This window comes from Phalacrocorax aristotelis, chromosome 24 (genome assembly GCF_949628215.1).
Source record: "Phalacrocorax aristotelis chromosome 24, bGulAri2.1, whole genome shotgun sequence".
In the NCBI taxonomy this organism is placed as follows: Eukaryota; Metazoa; Chordata; class Aves; order Suliformes; family Phalacrocoracidae; genus Phalacrocorax; species Phalacrocorax aristotelis.
The window spans coordinates 1,818,303-1,833,675 of NC_134299.1; the positions used below are offsets into that span (position 1 = coordinate 1,818,303).

Consider the following 15,373-nt stretch of genomic DNA (forward strand, 5'->3'; position numbering starts at 1 on the left):
GGTCCCCTGTAAACCGTGAGCTCCAGACACAGCAGCCGCATGTGGCCGATGCTCACAATCGCCGCAATGCACAAATGGAAGGAGCCAAAGCACCGAGAGAGTAAAAACCCTGCGTGCATTTGGCAATGGGGCAGGAAGGGGGGCAGAGCAGAGCTGTGAGACCCCCCAAAGAGCGTCGAGCCTGGAGGGAAGGGCCTGCCGGGAGCGGGGCGCAGGCCCTGGGAGCCGCTGGGCTCAGCGCCGTGCCTGCCCGCCGGACGCCGCCTGCGCCTCTGCCTGCAGAAATCCTGCCTGTGCATTTATACCAGGCTCACCACACTGCTGTCAGAGTTTCTTAATCACAAATCCTGATCCATGACTTAATCACTATTACTCCAATCCCTTCCCCTAAATCCTTTTACTGTTTAATCTTTTCTTTGCTGTCGGGATGGGGAAGCTCCTTATCTATCGAGGCACGCTGAAAGCTACACCCACCAAGCACCTAGAGCCAGGACCTCGGCACAGGCGTGCGAAGGCCCAAGAAGCAAACACACACTGTCACCTCCACTCTGCTCATCTGCACCTCTTCTCCCACATCTCAGCCAGGAGTGACTGCACAGCCTCCCGGGATAAGGCAGAACGGGGTGCTGGGGTACTCAGCACCCATCAGGGAGCGTGCAGGACCTGCAGCTCTTTCCGGCACCTTTCTGGGGAGACGCAGCCCAGCCAGATCCTCCAAGGGCAGAACAAAACCAGTGCTTGCCCAAGGACCAAACTGGTTTGAAAACCTGGCTGGGGACAGTGGCATGGGCGACACAGAGCTTGTGCCGTGAAACCTGCCGGTCCCCTCCGCTGCCGCAACCCTGCCCTGGCACACAGGTGGCAGCCGCAGAGGGGAGCCCTTCGTTTTGCAGGGAGGAGGTTTGGCCAGGGGATGCCGAGGCCAGGCTCCCGCAGACCCACACACACCCGCAGCCCTGAGCGCGTCTCCCTGGAACCGCTGCTCCTATCACGGGGCATTTGCAACCAGCTCACGTTTGCTGGTGACTGAGCGAGTCACAGGCTGGCAGGGGAAGAAAAGTGAATCAGGCAAATATCTGGTCCCCAGGCTAAGCCAGGACATTGAGCCAACAACCCTGACTCAGCTGATGGCTCATGTTTTGCATAATTGATCTCCAGGATGCTAAAAGCCATGAAAATGAATCATGAGGGGCTGTGTGCTCCCTGAGACTGCAAAAAGAGGTCCTTCCAACTGCAGAAAAGCTCCCTCCAACTAGACGTTGCCTTGCTGCCCCAGAAAATGCATCAGTAAACACAAATCCAGTGGAAACGTACTTGGAGTGCAGCCAGGAAACACTCCGAGGCAGCGCCTGGCAGGCCTTTCCATCACTAGGAACCAGGAAAACCTCCTTAACAGACCCCAAAGAAAACTTTATTACACTTGCTGTGTTGCTCAGATGTTTTAAACCTCACTGAGACAGCCCTGAACCAAAGAACAGACTTCAAAGTCGGGGCAAAAGGCACCTTTTAAATGCATTTCACATTCCCACCGGAAGGTTTTGCAGCCGCCGTTCTCACAGACACGAGCCCATCCTGGTTTCTAACCCAAGCAATGAGTAATTACTTCTTGAATACAAAGTAGTCGGCACACAAACCACCTTTCCTCCTTGCTGTGGATGTCTGCAGGGTAGGGAGAGAAGAAGGGATGGTGCATGTGACCATCACTCAGAACAACCGTTTTTTCACAAAAATCACAAGAACCACCCGCCTAGGTCTTCCAATTTTGTGATTCACTCATTTTTTTGCACCCGAGAGAGCTCAGCTGCTCCGCTCCCCCCTGCCCGCCGCGCAGCCGGCCCGAGAGGCTGAGGAACTGAAATACACTGGGAGGCAGAAGGTGTGGGTGAAGGACAGCTCGGGAGCTCGCCAGCAATTCTGGCAATCTTCTGAAGTAGGATTGTCCTTCCTGCAAGCTCTGGGGTTTTTTTTTTTCCCCTTTCTCTGGCTGCGAGACAGGTATGAATCACTTGTGCGGCTTAACAGCCATGCTCAGCACTGCGCCTGAACAACAGCCCAAGGGAACCGAGAGGAAGGAATGAGAGCTGAAGGGGTGGCAAGGAGCCGGCCCGCCTCTGCTGCAAGAAGCCCGTCCCTGCCCTTCTCGAACACTCACACAACACCCCAGAGTCCCAATTTTCAAGCCCTACTTAGGCTCAGCTATTCACCTCCCCGGGGGACCACAGCTTCGGGGGCTGAGGCCACCCTGGGACGGGCTCGCGTTGGCACCGAGATCACTCCATACAGAGGACAAAAGCAGGCAAAGCTACGAGGTCAATTAATTCTCCGGAGAGTACTGCCAGGATGAAAAGCATGACGGTTTGTGGGGCAGAGCCCTCACCACAGGCACCTGCCAGGACCACAGGTGCTCCCAGGGCACGATCCAGTGCATCGTCTGCTTCTCGCAGGGGTGGAGAGCAGCCCCTGCCCCTCCTGCGGGCTGATGAGAGCAGGACAAAAACCCCTCTGGTAAAGCAGTCCCAAAGGTGATGGCATCCCAGGCAAACCCACCCCACGTGGGTCCTCCTGCCCAGCAGGCCCCCCAGCCCCGAGCCCCCCCCAGCCCAGCCAGGCGGCTGCAGTTCCTCCCGCTGTGCATTTCCTCTGCCTCCAACACAGCCTCCCGTCGGCTGCCGAACGACCAGAGTGCGCGTTTCTGTGGGAACGATTACACAGGATGCAGAAACCAGTGACCCGAAGGACCTTGGGGTGCTTGGGAAGAGCCAAGGTCTGCGCTCCAGCCCTGTCGGCTGCCTGGCTCTGCTGGGTACAAGCATCATGATAACCTCGGTGCAGCACTGCCTACTGCCCAGGGAGCCCTTCCCAGCCCTGGCAAGCTGCGTGCAGCTCTCCCTGTTCCTCCACAGCCTCTGCATGCATTTACATCCCGAAGCCAGCGCAGCTCCCCGCCACCCCCGTGCAGTCACGTTGGAGAGCCGCCGCGCCGGCTCAGCACACACTCCCTCCGCTCACATCTCCTGCCAGGGAAACCAGCCTGCAGAAACAGCCAGTGCCTCCCCCAGCCGCCTCCCCAGCCGCCTCGCTGCCCTAACCCTCCTTTTGGGCCGAAACTGTGCTGAACGCCCCACGGGAGCCCAGGGGAAGGCAGTCTGGCAGCCAGGCTGCCGTGCACACTGACCCACTGCACGCGGCTATCCCCCTTGGACCAGCTGTCCTTGCAGCCATCCCAGCAGATGCCTTTCAGCAGCATCCCAAAAAGGTGACCCCGAGCTCTCCTGTGTCACCTCTGGCGCTGTGCCTTGCAAGTGGGGACATTTTAGTCCCAGCGTGAAAACGGACACTGCCAGCAGCAAGGCATGCCCAGTGACTCCAGTATCCATCCCAAATAAAGATCCGATAGAAGGCACCCTGGATCCCTGAAAACAGCAGTTGTACCAGCTGTGCGTGGGGAGCAAACCTGCTTGTGGTCCGGCCAGTGTACGTGGAGGGGATATTGCTAAGCGAAAATGCAGAGTCTGTACTCTCTATAAAGAAAAATGTACAGACAGGACAGTCTGGCACCACAGTAATAGGCACTTTGTGCGCGTGCATTATAATCATTACGCTCGTCCTCCTTAGGCTGAAATTAAACACAAACACCGACTAACTAAACAGCTTTCCTACATGCCATCATCCCTCGCTCCCTTAAATGAATCAGAAAAAACTTGGCAGCAGCAGCGCTGCGACGCAAAGGCTCCGAGCCCTTTTCATCCCACACACAGCAACCAAGTGAAGCAGCAATGATCCTCTGCGCAGCCCTGAATGCCAAACGCCGCCGAGAACAACCCCGCCACTATCTGCAGCCTTTGATTCGGTTCACGCTTTGTGCACAGCGTGAGTCACGCATTTCTCCCTTTCCTGGCTCGCTCGCACACACGCGGCCCGAGCACAGGATATCTGGCCGGTACATTCAGCTGAGGATAACGTAGCTAACGACTTCTTTCCTCTTTTGGCTTTCCGCTTTTGTTTAACAGACGTTGATCTATTTTTAAATCTATTCTGTTAAGAATTAGCATACCGGCAAAGGATGCTGCCGCTAACGCACCGGAAAACACGTGCCCTGCATCAGGGTAACAGAAGTAAAAGCCGACGAGCCTGCTCCCATCACTGACGGTTCCATATTTGTTGCTTCTGCTCAGTTCCTTGCACAGAATATCTCCTTCTGGCAGGTGACTGAAGGTAACTTTAGCAAGAATGGGACAGAATTACAGCCTCCATCATCCAAGACAGCAATAGGAAAACCATTTGAGTGATCCTGAATGGACATAAAGCCCAACCGCAGCCCCCTCCCCAGGGCGTTGGGACCGGCTGAATTTTTGTCCCTGAGAACAGCGTTTAATGCGTCCAGGCCACCTCTCGGCTGCACGCAGAGTGGCCAGCCCCCGGCATCACAGCTTCTGTCTCACAAGTTCCCTAACGCTATTTATTCCCAAGTAAGGGTGAGACTGCGGCTATAAGACAGACGAGTGTCTGCTCCTGCTGGTCCCCCCGAGCCTGGGAGAGGCTGCGCCTGCCCGCAGGTCCGGGCTTGCGCAGCTGCCCCCTCCGCGCCCACCCAGGTGCACACAGCATTGGCAGCAGCTGTTCCCCAACGAGCGCAGGGCAGCAGCTCTCCCCGTACGCGGCAGCTCGGCTGTTTCAGCACTGACAAGCAGCCATTACGCTGGATCGCCTCCTGATCGCAGCATTTATTAACGTGGCTGCTCCCGAGCTGCAGGCAGACGAAAGGGTACATGCAGCTGCAAAGCAGCGTTGTGAAGAGGAGGGCTTAACGTACAGATCACCTAAGGTACAGCGATTCAACGCCCCAGGATGCTTTCTGCACACCACAAACACACAACCGCACCCAGGTCATCCCTTCCCTCCACCATTTCAGAGACATGAAGAGATGCACCTGAAGCCCTGGGCAGGGAAGGGAGGGAGCTGGGTGCAGTCACACAGCCGGTTCGGCCCTGCTGTCTCCAACAGCCAGCACGGAAAAACAGCTTTTGCCGGAGATCATCCCCTCGGCCCCGCAACGCCGCGACCTTTGTGCGCGGGGTGCCGGGAGCAGCCAGCTCCCTCCTGCTGCGCCGCGCTGGCCCTGAGGAACCGCTCATCCCAGGGCACGGGCGCACTTTGGGGACGGTGACGCCCTGGAGTCTGAGGCAACGCGCTTCCCTGAGCAGAAGCTTTGGCAGAGCAGATCCTCATACCTACTAGGAGAGCCTTTATCTCCCCTCGCCTCCCCCCCAGACATTATTCCCCAAAGTAAAGATACCTCTATCATCCTTTCTTAAAAGGGGAGGATTATTCCAAGAGCTGCGATTATCAGGAGCATGGAACAAGCACTCTCTCCATCAAGGCAAACAAACCTGTGTTTTCCACGGGGATGGTTGGGCACCCAGATCTATCCCAACTGCAGGAGATGGAGAGCCACAGCACCCTCTTACTGCCAAGGTCACGCAGGACTTGGGCTCCTGCACAGGGAAGACTGAGGGCCTGGTTTGAGCTCAGCATGCTCTGCAGCCCAGCAGAGCCATAAGCCACCAGCCTACGGCTGCGAGCGTTCAGGAAAAGCACAACATTGCAAGTCCCATTCCAGGGGCCCTGCAGCAGCGAGAGGCGGTCGGGCACGGAAGGGCAGAGGATGCTGAGCAAGGCCTCTCTGGGACCTCCTGGCCCCCCACGCGCTGCCCCGCGCTCCAGAGAGGCGGCCTTCCTGCAGACAGCCCCAGGGGCTCACGGGCATCCTGACATTGCCCAGTCACCCTGCTCTGCTGAGAGAGCAGATGAAAGGGGAGGTCTCCTCCCTGCCCCTGCCACGATAACCTCCAGCCGTTGTTGCAGAGGTGCTGGAGCTTCAAAGCCTCCTCCTAGCAACAAAAAAACAGACATAAACACCAAGCTCTGCCACAGAGACCAACTGCAATTCCCCTGGAGAGAAGGGTACAACGACGGGGGTAGCTGGTCCCCCAAAGGCGAAGGGTTAATGGGGAGCTCAGAGGAGCGAGGACAAACCAGCAACAGCACAGGACCCTGCTGGCAAAGGAACCCCCTGCGTTTTCAGCAGATCCCTCACAATTTCTCCAAAAACAGAGTTTAGCAGCATCGAGCTTTTACATCTTTAACAGCAGCTACACAGCAAAGACACCTGGCCGCTACCTCCAGAGAAAAGAGGCCCACGCAGTGAAACCTCCACCACCGACGGGCTGGGGGAGGACACAAACCCAGCACCACCCCAGCTCCTGTGCAGGAGCCAAGGGCGAGCGGCATGCGGGCACTGGCCGGGCAGCTCCCACCAGCCCACCGCAGCGGGCAGCCCCGAGCGCCCTGCAGTCTGCAGGGGAAGTGGCAGAGGGCAGCTTAACTGACAAAGTGATTCAACAACCTCCTCAGTTCCTCTCGATCAGCCCATTGCAGCCACCCTGGCCGCAGCGTCCGCATCCCTGGGCGCAGCCACAGCCCGGCCCGGCAGCTCCCAAAACCCGACGTGCAGAGCTCTGCCTCCCGCGGTCTCTCGCTCTCTCCCCGGCTCTGGGACAGCAGGAGGGCGCGACCAGTGGTTGCAAAACAGCGCAATGATAATTTTGCTCTGTGTAGGCATGAGCCAAGGGTGGCAAATTGACTCTTCTGAGCTTGCAGTGCAGCCCCCTCCCTCCAAAGCGATTCAATAAAAATCAATGTTTCGCTCAAGCGAAGGAATAGCCCTTTGCAGAGCACACAGCCCTGAGCACTGGCATTTGAACCATCCAGGCCATTAACCACAAAAAATGTGGCAGGCATTATTCAAAACAAGCGATTTCTCCTCCTTGACCCCACCCTGCCTTTCCGCATCCGGAGCGCAGAGCCGAAAAGCAGAAGGTGCACACTGGTCTTTACCTTGCGCCTCGGCCTCGGCCTCCGGCGGTCCCGGCGGCGGCTCGCAGAACTCCTTTAGCGGCGAGCGGGTCGGTGTTTCTGCTTCAGGGGTCTCAAAATTACCTTCGGAGTCCGAGCTGCCGAGGAGGGGGAAAAGAGTGAGGAATTACCACTTTCAAGGCTAGCTCTGAAATCCTCCGCACTGCCTACACATCCAGCCAGGCCGGCTGCCGGGCTGGGCTGGCCGTGGGCATCCTGCAGCGGCCGCTCTCTCCTGTCCAGCGGGACACGCTAGCAAACGGAAAAGGGAGAGCAGGTGAAACAACATCACGGGCATCCCCCTGCGTGCCCCCAACCCTCATCTCGGCCGAGCCTTCGGGACTGCTTCCGTCAGGTCCTTCACAAGCAGTCCGAGCATCCACCGCGGGCCTCCGAGGACGCGCCAGCCCCCGGCATCTTCCCCCGCCGCTCCGGGGGGCTGCGGCGGAGCGAGGCTGGGGAGCGACCCTCGGTGCTGCTGCCCTGCGCCCACCGGCGCCCTGCCGGGAGGGCAGCGCCTGGCCCCGCCTGGCAGCTCCCGCAGCGGGGCGGCTCGGCCGGGCTCCCCGCGCCCCCCGCGCCGGCTGCGGGACCCCCGGGCAGCCGAGCTGATGGCGGGCAGCGAGCGGGCAGCGAGCGGGCAGCGAGCGGGCAGCGCGGGGTGGCGGGGGGGGACGGGACGGGACACCGGGCACGCGCTCGCAGCCCCGCGTGGGTGCCCGCGCCCGTGGGGCGGCGGACGCGGGGCAGGGGACGTGGGTCACTTGCCTGAAGCCAAGGGCCGTGCCCTCCGCCGGTAAGTCCTCTTCTTCCTCCTCCTCCTCCTCCGCCGCCCCACCGTCCTCCCCCTCGGGGCTGCCACCGCCCCGCACCGCCGACCAGGTCCACCGGGCCCATTGCACCGGCGAGAGGATCTGCCAGGCGCTGAACGCCATCGGCCCGCCGCTCCCCGCTCCGCGTCCCGCCGGGCTCACTGCGGCCGCGCCGCCCCCGCCGCTCCAAGGGCCTCCCCCGGACCGTACTACTCGCCGGCAGGGAGAGCGCCCGCCCCCGCCGCCCCCCGGCGCCGCCCGGCCGGGAGAGACGGGCCCCGGGAGCCCCCCCCGGCCCCGCCGCCCGGCCGCTCCCTCCGCCGGCGGTGGGCGGGGGGAGATGCGGGGAGGGATGCGGAGCGGGATGCGGGGCAGCGCCCCCGAGCCCCCACCCCGCCCGCTCGGGTGCTCAGTGGCCGCCGCCCCTCCCTCCCTCGCTCCCTCCCTCCTCCCTTCCCACGCAAACTCTCAAATCCACCTATTTCTGCCCCAAAGCGGGGCCGGGACATCGCTCGCAGCGCCCTGCCAGGCACCAGTCCCGGAGCCGCTGTCACCTCCCCCCCGGGATGATGCGCTGTGCCCTGCCGCGCCCCCCTGCCCCCGCCACCTGCGCCGAAGGAACCCCCCACGCAAGAGGGCAGAGGCTGTGAAACCAGATCCCCCGCCCCGATTTATCCCACATTTATGGGGGCTGCACCTGTGCTGTAACGCAGCCGGCGGGGCGGCGGATTCCTTCCACTCTGGACGTGCCAGCAAACGCCCCACGGCCGCCCGGAGCTGCCCCGCGGGGTGAGCGGCCCCCAGGGGGGCCCGGCCCCCATGGGAGCCTTGCTCCCAGGGCAGGGGGCTGCCCAGAGCCAGGCAGAGTGGAGTGCTCCGAGGCATTGGATGCAGAGGGATGGGGCAGAGGGCAGGGAAACACCTGCCCCTTCCACTTTCCAAGGAAGTACCGACTTCAGCAGCCCCGGCTGATGCTATATCCTTCCGTGGCAGCAAGTTTATTTATTTATTAAGCTATTGTTGTTTAAAAATAACAGCCAGCGCTCCCTGCAGAAACAAACACTGCCATGCTGGCCTCCCTCAGGAATCTTTCCCTAACGAGGGCTCCCACTCCCAAACTCATTACTTCCCAGGTGCTTGCTAGGGAGGGGAGCATAACATTACTGATGCCGTGCAGTGCCTGGAGCACTGCAGGGAATGCCCCGGGCTTGGGCAGCAGGCCTGTTACAGGCAGCGGCAGTCACTGCCACAGAGCCCACAGCTCCCCGGAGCCCCGGACCAACTCACCCCACTGCCGGCAGCAGGTCCCAGGGACGACCTGGGAAAGGGCAGGCAACTGTCCTGCTGCAGAACCAGCCTGGCCCATTGCATAGAAGTGCTGTTGGCCCTCAGTAACCACACAAAGTGCTCACGTGGCAGGCCGAGACCAGAGCCCGATGCTTTCCTGTGAATCATCAGCCAGCTCTGAGCGCAAGGAATGCCTTCGCATGGGCAGAGAGGCTTCTGGGTCAGACCAGACCCGTCCATCTGGTCTGGCTACCTCTAACACCAGCCTCTATCCGATGCTTCAAAGGGCTCATTCCTCTCTGCAGAGCATCTCAAATAACCTCTCTACAGGGATCCTTTCTTCCAAGCTTCCATCTGTTGGTGTCCTTATTAAATATATGTGTCATTGCTGCACGCTTTTATTGCCTGGCCTCTCTCAAAGACAATCTCTTACCCCCTTACACAAGGCTTCCAAACTTCCCCAAAGATACCTCTGGTCCAGCCAAAGCTGCCAGTTCCCTCTGCAGGTCAGGGGCAGGAACAACTCTCCTGTCTGGACCCCGGGATAGCACCCTGGCGGCAGCACAGCGCTGCCCTCCACACCACCAGGGGCTGGGGGACAAGAAGCCCTGCAAACCTCCCTGCTGCTGTCCAGAGGGCACCGAGCAAGAGGGGAAGTGACATTTATCAAAGCCGAAAACCAAGAGGCTGAAGTAAAAGCAGAACCTCAACATCCTGTTGCCTACATCTGCTGTGAAACGAGCAGCCTACTTCCCACCGCGTGAAGTGGCAGAGCTGATTTCTGCAGATCATTTTTACATAAGGAGACCTTCAAGCGTGTGCCGCGGCATGAGCATCTCTGCAGCACTGCTTGCTGCAGCCTGAACTCCTCCTCCCTCTCCCCCCTCCTGCCAGTCGCTGCCCGAATCCCCGCCGACCCAGAAGACCAGCCGGAGCAACGGCATCGCTGCGTTTCAGAACAGCTGATGGTTCTGCCAGGGACCACACAGAGCAAACAGAAATGCGAATGATGCAGGAACACCTGCCTCTGCTGCAGAGGGGAAGGAGCTGCACCAGGCAAAGAACAACACATAGACTGACTTCTACAGCCCCCCCACTTGTTGGATGAGGGAACTGGGGTGCACGAGTAGAGGAAATCAGCAGCATCCTTCCATTGTGAAGGCTGCACAGCCAACCCGTGTGCCAGCGAGGACCCCCCTCCCGCCCACCCGTGGCCCAGAGGAAGGAGAGCAGCAGGCAGGAGCAGCATCAGCTGGACTGAACCATGCTGGCACCAGCGCAGGCTGTGAAGCTCCTGACCTGCAGGGCCCTGGGGCAGGAAGGTACCGGAGCAGTGGAAGAGCAGAGCCCGCTTCCATTTGCTGTTTACGATGAGCAATTAAGAAAATGCCTCAAGTGGCATTTTCCAGCTTGGCACCCAACCCAGCTTGGCAGCAACGCTGGCTGCAAATCAAACGCTGAGGAGATAACCTGGCTTTGTCAGTCACACCGGTGGCTCTGGCTGCCAAATACTGCTTGGCATAGTCAGCAGACACATTCTGCAGAGCAGAGAGGACGCTGACCTGTTCAAAAAAAGACCTGCCAGCAGCTTCCATCCACGCGGTGAGATGCAGCCTGCACACGCAGAGCTGGATGGGCTGTCCTTTGCACGGCTGTCACGCCGGCCCCAGCCCAGGGCTTCGCTGTGTGAAGCACCGCAGGAACGCAGCGGCTCAGGGACAGGCAGCGAGGTACAGCCTGTGTATCGATGTACAGCCTACGGATGTACAGCCCAGCACCACGCTGCCCAAGCGCCCAGCCTCACCTGGTTCGGATCTGTAAAAGGGCCCATCGTGGGCACTGAGGAGAGGTTGATGTGGCAGCACGGCAGCCCCCAGCCCCAGGGCGCTGCGATCATCAGCACCCGGCCTTGCTTAGTAGCTATTTTTCCTGGCTTTGCCTCCTTTCAAACACTGTGAGTTACATAAATAACATCCTCCATCACCTCAGCAAGCATGCGGGCGGCAGACACCCCGAGAAGGGATCCTTCGGGCTCTTGCAGCCCTTTCCCTGCAGATCACAGGTCTGGGTGGCTCTGGCCAAGGGCCATCCCAGTTGCTCCAGGAAGGAGAGCTGGGAGCAGGCAGGCAGGCAGCACCGCACTGAATGACCCAGAAACCACCCACAGTTCGCCCGCTGCTTTGGCTTTCCAGGGAAGGGGATGAGCAGCAGCACTCTGCTTCAGAGCAGACAGGTGGAGCCCCAAAGATTTTGGAGCTGGAAGATCCCCAGCATCACAGAGGCTGCAGAAAGATGCAAAACCTTGCTCGCACTTCTTGTGCTGATCCTCGGAGGAAGCCAGCTGCATCCAGGGATAACAGCTCTGCATCTAGATGGACTTTCCCTTTTTCTATACTGGAACGGACTCCCTCCTGTCTGTCTGGCAGCAGTGCCTCTGCCTGGCCTCATGTCCCAGAAACACCCTGTGCCCTAGTCTTTTCACTGTTACCACGCCAGGCCCTGGGAAGGGTGCGGGAAATACACGCCGAGGAACAGGTATCACACAGCCACGCGTGTCGTGTGGAAGCTGCAGTGCCCTGGGTTAGAGGCAGGCATGCACCTGGAGTTTCCATTCTTGGCCCTTTCATTAGGCAGGAGAACATCTATTTCTGGCTGCCAAGCTTTTCCGGGCACGGCACACGAAACCAGCCCTTCCATTTCTAGCTCAGAAATGAATCTCTGCGAGTTTTCATTTTTCCTCTCCACTCCCGCTCTGCTCCCCGGCAGGGACCAGGGCTCGGCACCCTGCGACCGGGCCGGGGTGCAGGGATGGCACCACCAGCCGTGCCCTGGTGAAAGGGGACTTTCTGCAGGGGATCACAGGGACAGCCTGGAGAGATCAGCACACCCATAACACATGAATCCATATTTCACTGCTCGCTAAGTCTCCTTAAGAGCTTGTAATAAGCACTTTATCCACACACCATTTATCTCCTCCAGAAAAGGTGTGAGGTGTTTCATGAGAACATTTTTCTGTTGTTGTCTTTTCTGCCACCCTATTATATTTATCATATTTTCCTCAGTTTAAAGTGGGCCCAGGCATCAGTAAGAAGGTAAATGATTCTCTGCTACTGCACTGTGAAAAATTTAAACCTTGGGAATTACGGGAACTATTCACACAAAGGTTTATGTGTGCCTGTGACGACATGTGGCAGACGCTGGGGAGAGAGATGGCTTCATCATATGTTTCCTGACCTTTGCTCTGACACTGAAAAGATTAATGCTGATAACTCCCACCTGTGGCCCACCTGCTCAGGCCGCAGAGCACATCTGAGGAGAGCCTTAACCTCTCTCTTCCCTGACAGCCCAAGTTAGAAACAGAACCAGGCCCTAGGGACGGGCAAGCAGAAAACCAAGGCCATGGGAAGAGCGGCAGCGCTTGCCAAGGGCCTCGGGGTCTGTCCCTGCTAGGGGTACTGGTGGTGAGCACCGGGTGCAGCAGCATCCCAGAGCACCCCAGAACATCCCCCAGGCACAGCAGCATCCCACAGCATCCCCCAGGCACGCCAGCATCCCAGAGCATCCCGCAGCATCCCCTGGGCACGCCAGCATCCCAGAGCATCCCCCGGGAGCTCGGCGGGGCAGGGCGGGAGGGGACGGGGACGGGGACGGGCGGGCGGTGCTCTCGCTAGAGGGCACTCCAGGATGGGATTTCCAAGGACTGCAGCACATCCCCGGCCCTTCGGGCGGCGGAGGGCTGGGGCTCCAGGGGCATGGGACGCAGCTGAGCAGAGCCCTGAGCTGAGCCTGGGGCCGATGCCCTCAGGGCAGCCTGGAGCATCCTCTGGCATCATCTCACCAGGTGCATGGCAAGGCCCCGAGCTCCTTTCCGAGCCCTCTCCAGCCTCATAGCTCCTCACCCCACACCTCCTCCCGCAGCACTCACGCTTGCAAACGGGCCCGTGGCCCAGCACAGCCTCACGCGTGGGTTTTGCAGCAACCGCAGCCATGTAATGCTCTGCAGTCGCTGCGGCCGTGGGGTGCAAGCGTGAGCCCTCCCCGCTGGTGTTTCGGGGCACTGCCCCACCATCATGAGCGGGACCCTGCCAAGGGATGAGGCAGGAGCTCGGGAGGGCAGATCCACTGCAGCAAAGCTCCCATGCTCCTTTTGCTCCTCCTGACTTTGGTGGAGCTGCAGCCTAGATACAGGTCATGGGACCGAGAAGCACAATACTGAAGCACACTACTGGAATTCAAGGCAGACAAAACACGATTTCCCCTCAGCTCGGGCTCTGCTCGCCAGGGTGCAGCAGGAACCTGGGCGTCCCAGGCTGCAGCAGTGCCCTGGAGCACAAGAGCAACGCCAGTGTGAGAACGTGATGCTGAGCAGCTCAGCTCCCCCAGCACTCTTCACAGCCCTGGGATGTGACAGTTCCCGTTGCTGCACATTCCATCAAAATAGCTCTATAAAAATAGAAGTAAAGGACACAACTGTCACGAGCGAGCCCCAGACACCACCAACCAGCCCCCGGGCTCCAGCTGTCTTTCCCCACCACACTGCCACCAAATTAATAAATACAAACATTTGTGACTGCATTAAAAAGGACCGATGTGAAAATGAATGCTTTGCTATTCCTGCACTTTAAAAATGACAAGCACAGCTTAATCTCACTGATGCTACCCGCATGGACGCGAGCTCATGCCAAGCAGTTCAATAGAAATGGGCTCAAGATACGCGAGTTCCAGCCTGATTTTCATGTTGATGGTTTATGAACACAAGCATCTCCCTTCATCTTGCTGCTTCTTTACTCCCCTATCGTCTCCTTTGCCTTGTTTGCTAAACATATCAGTGCTATGTGGCAGGAATGCTCTTATCAGGTGTTTGTCAGGCCTTGGCTCCCTGATTTTGGTTAGGACTGGGTGATATTGGGAAATGCAGGCAGCACCTCAGCCCCATAACCTGGGGTGCTGGCAGGGCTAGGGGTGTAGCTGAGGGGTGAGGAGAGCAGCCAGCACAAGGAGCAGGGCAAGGGAAATTATAAAGGGCGGGGGGGAACAGAACAAAGTTTGCTCAAGGTGGAGCAAACAGGTGGGAAGGAAAAGCAGCCAAGTCCGATGGAGCAGAAAGGAGTGGCTCCAATGCACACAGTGAACAGGATGGTTTTTCCGCCTGGGAACCCCTCTAGTTTATATTTAGGAGACCACTGCAGGGAAATAAAGGCAGGGCTGAGCAGTTACAAGGCAGAGAAAACACTTGTTTTCCCTCTCTAAACTCAGCGTTTGCAAACAGAGCGATGTTCACAAACGTTTGGCAGAGCAGCAGCCTGGCTCCGGGTCACCCGCTCGGTCAAACCTGGCAAAGGCTCCGGGACAAACAGCGCTCGGCTGGGCACCGAGTCCCGCCGCGGGGCCAGCGTCCCGGAGCACGGCGCAGCCCTGGCCGGCCCGCGGTGGTTTAGCAAAGCAGCAGCAAAGCTCCCGAGTATGGCTATCTCTGCATCGCTTCAAGAAAATATTTCCCTGTTCCAGAAAGCATTTTGGTTGATTTACAGATGTCTCCAGCTTTCCTTTTGATCACAGCTGGCGTGCTCTCCCTTTTGTTTACAGCGTCCAAGCCGGCTGGTGGGAAGCAGCTCCCCAGCCCTGGCTCTGGCTTTCAGCAGCCGCCCTTGGTGGCTTTGGTGGCCCCCGGCCAGCTCCCACCTCCCCACCTGCTTCTCCAACATCGAGAATCGACCCCGTGGGCCCTCGCACTGAGTCTTGCGCCGTGCAACGCGGGGGTGGCGGAGCCGCCCCAACTTCCCACCGCGGCCAACGCCGGCGGGGGCTGAGCTGCAGCCTGGGGCTCCCAGCCCGCTGGGGACGGGGGTGGCACGTTCGGACAGCGGCTGCAAAGCGAAGCGTGGCCGAAGGAGGAAAGCAACTTTTCTCCCCAATTTAACCACCGAACGCCCTGGTTCCCCACCCCCCCACCCCCCCGCGAGCCCCCGGCCAGCCCCGCCGCGGCGGAAGGAGCCGGAGCCAGGGGCTGCGGGGCGGCCTGAGCCCCCCCCGCCCGCACTCACCGGCGCTGCGGGGGCCGGGGGTCCCGCGGCTTCTGGCTCTGGGCCGCCCCCATGGCCGGGCCGGGCCGCGCCGCCGCCGCGCTCTGCCGGCCCCGGCGGCGTCCCCGCCTCCGCGGGAGGGACGGGGGTGCGCGGGTGGGCGGCCGGCACGGCCCGGCGCGGCCCCGGGCAGCTGCTGCCCCCCGCGCGGGGTGCCCGCTGCGCCCACTCACTGCCCCGCCGTGGGGGGACCCCCTGCTGCAGGGCTGGACCCCCTTACATCAGGGCAGGGTCCCCTTACAGCGGGGCAGGAACCCCTCGCAGCAGGGCAGGACC

At 59.9% G+C, this 15,373-nt stretch overlaps 1 protein-coding gene across 4 annotated transcripts in view; it reads right to left on the reverse strand.

Moving 5' to 3' along the window:
- TACC1 (transforming acidic coiled-coil containing protein 1) overlaps nucleotides 1–15,165 on the reverse strand; it is a 34,134-nt gene extending 18,969 nt beyond the window's left edge. The window contains exons 1-2 of one of the 4 annotated variants that reach the window (XM_075074655.1): nucleotides 15,059–15,165; nucleotides 6,898–7,013 (exon numbers count right to left, since the gene is read on the reverse strand). In XM_075074655.1, coding sequence (XP_074930756.1) covers nucleotides 6,898–7,013; nucleotides 15,059–15,111 — 169 coding nt within the window. In that variant the 5' untranslated portion in view covers nucleotides 15,112–15,165. Of the gene's footprint in view, nucleotides 1–6,897; nucleotides 7,014–7,683; nucleotides 7,912–8,424; nucleotides 8,628–15,058 lie in introns of those variants that run through there. The other 3 variants (XM_075074654.1, XM_075074656.1, XM_075074657.1) reach the window with 3 other exon arrangements.
- Between the last annotated feature and the right edge of the window lie 208 nt (nucleotides 15,166–15,373).